Below are 6,189 nucleotides of genomic sequence, written 5' to 3'. Positions count from 1 at the left end.
TTTTTTTTTTTTTTTTTTTTTTTTTTTTTTTTTTTTTTTTTTTTTTTTTTTTTTTTTTTTTTTTTTTTTTTTTTTGCATCTCTTTAATTTTCAAATTTATTCATTTATTCAACATTTTTCTTAATTTTAGAGATAAAATAAAGATTTAGGGTCTAGTTACGTATAAAATTTTATTTTATATTTAATATATCAATTTAATTTTTTAAATAATTTAAATTTATCAGAGAACATATAAAATACAACATTAAAAATGGATAACTTATTAATCATATTTTAATTTTAGAGACATTTTAAATTGTTGGATTTTTTTTTTTTTACCCTTAATTTCAAATTATTAATTTTAATCATTAAATTAATTAATATTTTGATAACAAACGGCTGATAATTTTAGTGCTTTAATTTATATCACTCAAATAAAAGCTAAAGGAAGAAATAGCCTAAACAAATTGAATAAAAAATAACGAATATGATGATGATGTGGCGACTAAGTTCCCATTATAAACCAATCAAATGATTACACGTGTAGATTGAAAGAATAACAGTCACCCGAGTTTTTGTTTTTTTTTTTTTTTAAATAAAACTAATTTTGTACATATATGTACCTTCTTTTTATAAAAATAATTATTATAATAAGCGAAATCTTTTCAAAATACTATATTATTATTATTATTATTATTTAAGAAAAAGAAACAGATTCTAATTTATGACAGTTTATTATTATTTAAAAAATGAAGAAAAAAAATTAATTTATGACCGTTGATCATTATTACTATTATTATTTTAAATAAAAAAAATGGTGATACTAACTTGGAGTATTTATTGTTTTTTTTTTTAAATTAAATGGGTTGGTCTCACACATTCGCTCCTTCGCTCTACGGGTCTCACAGCTTTCGCTCCTTATTCATAATGATCCTTTGACTATTTATTCTTGAACTGTAAAAGAGCAATACTCCTGATTTTTTAATTATCCTGAACTACTTTTCTTATCCTTTATTCGCTGAGATTACCTAGTCTAGTCAACTCTTTCTTTAGGCTGAGGGTTCGTTCCGGCTTATAAACTAATAAGTGTTCGAGGGAGAGGCAATGTAATTGGGAGACCAATGGAATAGGTTTACCTCTAGGGGGAGAGACTTTCTTGATTCTGACTGACGGTTGGTTGGCTCAAGGCTTTAATAAGAGCTGAGAAGGGTCTGACCTACCTTGTGACCTCACCTCAATTCATGAAGTTTTTTTAAAAAAATTAGAGTATTAATAAAAGTTTTGAAAACTTAAGGGTATGTTTAAACACTTGTGGACGTTAAAGAGTATTTTTTAAAAGACCATTTTAAAGACATTTTTGAATCAAAGTATTAAAAACAACTCAATATAGATACTTTAATTTTCTAGTCATTTGTTCATATTTTATGTTTAGTGATTGAATCCCACATAACACTCGTAATCACATGTGAAATAAGAGGTACTAAAAATTTCTCAAAGATGATTGTAATTTATCTAAGTATAAAGAAAGTGTGAGATCCCACGATTGTTTGAGAAGGGAACAAATCTTTTTTTTTTTATAAGTATGCGGAAATCTTTTTTTAGAAGACCCATTTTAAAAACTTAAAGGAAAAGCCAACAATATCTGGAGTACGCTTGAGCTGTCACATAAAAAATACAAATTAGAACAATGAATCATCAAATTCTACGAGACATGCTTTATAAAATTGAGATTGATTGACTGAACTGTTACATAAAGAATACAAGACAGTTTATGATAGCCACATAAATTAGAACAATGAATTGTCAATTTCTATGAGACATGTTGAATGAGATATAGATTGATCGACTGAGCTATTACAGAAAGAATACACGGTAGTTTATGATAGCCACATAAATTAAAACAATATGTATAAGACATTTCGAATGGATTTTGGATTGATTGCCTACTCGTGAGAATGCTAACAAAATCTTATACTATTGAAAAGAAGAATTTTTTTTTTTTTTAATACTTTTGTCACCATCACCAAAATTATTTCTAAAGGACAAAACTATATTTGAAACCTATGTACATTTTATTCTAAAAAGCAAACAGAAACGAAAAGGTGAAAGAGTGACTTGTCTACCATATATATATTATTGACATAATTATATTTATGAATATCATTAATATATAAACTCTTGTAATCGTCAATTACTATACAAAAATTTATCATACTACAAATACGACTATTCTATAGTTTTGTAGAAGAAAAAAAAAATAATAATCACAATCCACTTTAATTTCACTAAAAAAATTAATAATAATTATAATTTGAGTATGGTTTAATGAGTATAGATAGATAACAAATAAATTGTTTTAAGTTTTCACTAGCTGGTCGAGCTAAGAAACTAATGGTTATAAATGGAGGATTGTACATGATTTTCATGAACCCTTCAACATTGGTTAATCTGTGTTGGGCTTAAGAAATGGAATTCAATATTGAATCACCATTTTCATTTGATTTGGGAGATGAACTCTTCCCTCTCCCTTCAATTTCTTCGTGCATAGATAATATCTCTGTTCCTCAGTTCCCCTCCATCTCTTCCTTGGAGAATGATAAGAGTGCGTCCAAAAGGTCCAAAAGAAGCAGCCGGAGAAATCCACCGCCCATCGCTTCCAACGATGAGAACCCCAACGAACAAAAAAGGAAGAAGATTATGCATAGAGATGTGGAGCGCCAAAGGAGACAAGAAATGTCCTCTCTTTACTCCTCTCTTCGCTCTCTTCTCCCTCTTGAGGGTATTCAAGGTACCATTTTCTTCAATGGGTTATGATCTTTTTCACAAATTAACATTCTTTTGTCATAGGGAAAGCGCTCCATATCCGACCACATGCATGAAACTGTTAAGTACATTCAATATATTCAGACAAGAATCCAGCAACTATCTGATCAAAGAGACGAGCTGAAAAGCCTCTCCGACGAAAATATGGCCGTTGGTACGGTGGAGACGCTTATTTCCTCACGGAGGGATTCGGTGGTGGTGAGGTCGAAAAATGGATTAGGAATTCAAGTTGTTTTAGACACAGCCACCCAACATAGGCTCCCTGTCTCTGACATTCTTCGAGTTTTAGCCGTCGAAGGGCTTGAAATTCTGAGTTGCATTACAACCAAAGTAAATGAAAGGTACCTTCATACTATTGAATGTCAAGTTGTTGACAATGATGGCTGCTATCCAAGCATCGATGTGTCCAAGCTTCAAGATAAGTTAACCAATTTAGAATATGTTCCTTTAGATTAGAAAAATTATTGAATATGGTGTTTTTTGAATAATTTCTTCATTGGCATAAAGGTTTTTGTGTGAATGTTGAGATATGTTTTCTAAAATTCTGATGTTATTGTTTTAATGGCTTTGTATAATGTTGTTTCGTTGTACACTGGTGGCTAAGTTCCCTATGTCAAGTGAGTGTGGCTTTGTGGGAGCTACCAAGTTATCAATGAGTATCATCTATGCCCATTTCCCTCCTGATTTGATGTTCATAAACTATTTATGTGAACACAACATGTATATGAGGGACCGATTATTGAATGTAGAACAAAGTATTAGACTTCAGCATCAGCAAATCCTAACATGGTGTAGACTGATTTGATGTTTATATCCTTCCATTCCTGATTTTCTACATCACATTCAACGCTCGAATCCTCAAACAATACTTAACATGTCGACTTAATGAAATGCATGTACTCTCAAAATCTTGGTACATGGGAATTTGGAGTTCTAGTTGACCCATTTTACGTGACACTTAAGTAAAGGAGGGATATATAAATGATCTGAAATATGAGAGTAATCTTAAAGATAGGATGACTATGAAAGAATTAAAATAATTGAAAGTCACTACCTGTGTCAACAAGGTGCACATTTTTTTTGGTGGCTCAATCATAGGAATTTCATGGTTAAATGTGTTTTACTTGGAACAATTCTATGTTGGGTGTTCTCTTATAAATTTTTTTGGAATGCATGTGAGTGAGAAAAAAACATGTTGGAATGACTCGTGTTGGTCTGTGGGGATAGTTTTCACTATTAAGAAGCGATTAGTGGGTAACCTGACCATGTCACAGGGGATAGGAGAATGTCGGAGCCATCATGTGCCAAATCCATATTTCAAATCCTAGATATGGGTCGTTACATATGGTATCAAAGTAGTGCATCTCCCAGTAAGATGTAGTTTGGGGATAAACCAAAGCGGAAACTTGTAAACATATGACACAAAAGTAAAGGAGGAATACATGAATGAATAGAGATCACATTCGAATTAGAACAACCTTGAGGATATGATGGCTAAAAAAGACTTAAAAAAGAATTGAAAATCACTACTTATACCAACAAAATACACATTTCTTTTTCGTGGTTTAGTCATTGGAACTTCATGGTTAAGAGTTAAGCGTGTTTTACTTGGAGTAATTTTATGTCGGGTGACCTCGTAGAAATTTTATTGGGATGCATGTGAGTGAAAAAAAAAGTATATTGGAAAGACTCAATTGATCTACCCGAATAAAGTCATAGCACATTGGTTACAAAGGTTAGTTATTCTTGATTTTTGTAAAAAGTAGAGCAAGGTTGAATTGTCACCCTATTTTTGCTTTGGTCAGGTTGACTTGATCAAAGAAAACTAACCCAACCTAACTTTTACAAGTATTTCAATACGTTATACCATTCGATTTAGGCTATGTATCGACACATAGGAACATATAGCTTAAGTATAAGCTTAAGCATTACTAGAAACCCGAGCAACAGTGATAGGACGTGGAAGATTTGAGAACCTAGGAAGCAAGAATTTTGTAGACGAGAATGGGAATGGATGCTTTTCGACTTGTCTTCTAAAGACAAACTGTCTTGATTTCTTTCACTACCTTTATCATATGGTGCAGGATAAGTTGGTATGATCACTATGAAATTATGGATACCTCTCGAGCTGATATGTTAGCCACAGACACGGGATCCATTATTATATGTATCATAGATTCTTATGTTTGAATGGGTCTACCATTTTACTACATATTCCAAACAAAAACAATAAAATAATAATAGCCATACACGTGACTTCACATTTTTTCTGGACCTTTCGATCAAAAATGGAGGCTTTTGTTTGGGTAACAATCGTAAGGCTGACATTCTTTTAAAAAAACCACAAAATATCATTTTCGTGGTCTTTTTGGACAGGAATAAAACAAAACAGTTGAGGAGTATGATTCTGAAGAACAAATGAGAAAATTCAGCCAAAATGTAATTGAAATTGGAACCACTCCCCCTTCTCTATTTTAGCTGAATAAGAGATTTTAGAGGCTTTTGGGGGTGAGATTTTATATTGATTGGGAGAGGAAAACAATAAGAAGCGTGTAGAAACTTTTGCCTAGAAGACGCGTTTTAGAAATCTTACCGGAAAACTCGAAAGGGAAAGCCTAAAGAAGACAATATCTACTAGTGGTAGGCTTGGACCGTTACAAATGGGATTAGAGTATGACACTAGGCGATGTGCTAGTGAGAAGGCTAAGCCCCAAAGGGGGTGGACACGAGGCGGTGTGCCAACAAGGATGCTGGGCTCCAAATGGGGTGGACACCAGGCGTTGTGCCAGAAAGGATGCTGGACTCTAAATGGGGTGGATACGAGGCAGTGTGCTAGTAAGGATGCTGGACTCCAAAAAGGGTGGACACGAGGCAGTGTGCCAACAAGAATGTTGGGTTCCAAAGGGGTAGAGTGGAGGGTCCCACATTGATTGGAGAAGGGAATGAGTGCCCGTGAGAACGATGGTCCTCAAATGAGGTGGATTGTGAGATCCCACATCGTCACAAGTAGTGGAATGAGAAAACAAATCGAACCCAAGTGGCGGATAGAACCATGTGGGTGTCGTCGGAGGGACAGATTTGAGAAGAAAGTGAAAGGGTTGGAAAACTTCTGGAAATCGGGTCAAGAAGACGAAGTCTGTGAGTCAAATTGTTTGGATTTAGATTCGAGTCGAATAACCCAAGAAATACCAATCACGGTCAAACGTGCGTCCTGCTCGACCCAGGAACTTAGCAAAAGCGGAGGGACATGCGACCCCTAAACTCTGTATTCCCGATCTGAAGTCCACACCTTGACTCAAGTGGTGACCGCACGTGTTTCCTAGCTACCGCACATGCAGGACGCATGCTTCCACCCCAAACCGCAGCTCACTTCGGCTCAATATGCAT

The 6,189-nt window shown here is 34.0% G+C and overlaps 1 protein-coding gene across 1 annotated transcript; it reads left to right on the top strand.

The window, feature by feature from the left end:
- The first annotated feature begins 2,416 nt into the window (after window positions 1-2,416).
- Window positions 2,417-3,486, top strand: LOC111468950 (transcription factor bHLH101-like). Its single transcript, XM_023114118.1, has 2 exons — window positions 2,417-2,767; window positions 2,827-3,486. Exons 1-2 carry the CDS (start codon window positions 2,446-2,448, stop codon window positions 2,856-2,858), a joined length of 354 nt encoding a protein of 117 aa, XP_022969886.1. The 5' UTR covers window positions 2,417-2,445; the 3' UTR covers window positions 2,859-3,486.
- Window positions 3,487-6,189: the final 2,703 nt, after the last annotated feature.

This window comes from Cucurbita maxima, unplaced genomic scaffold (genome assembly GCF_002738345.1).
Source record: "Cucurbita maxima cultivar Rimu unplaced genomic scaffold, Cmax_1.0 Cma_Scf00038, whole genome shotgun sequence".
NCBI classification, from domain to species: Eukaryota; Viridiplantae; Streptophyta; class Magnoliopsida; order Cucurbitales; family Cucurbitaceae; genus Cucurbita; species Cucurbita maxima.
This window is presented reverse-complemented; position numbering and strand designations above follow the sequence as displayed.

Bases quoted from the DNA above. Each gene is read 5' to 3' on its own strand.
- LOC111468950 (XM_023114118.1), top strand. From the start codon at position 2,446: ATGGAATTCAATATTGAATCACCATTTTCATTTGATTTGGGAGATGAA. The intron at 2,768-2,826 runs GTACCATTTTCT...CTTTTGTCATAG, and splicing joins CCCTCTTGAGGGTATTCAAG to GGAAAGCGCTCCATATCCGA.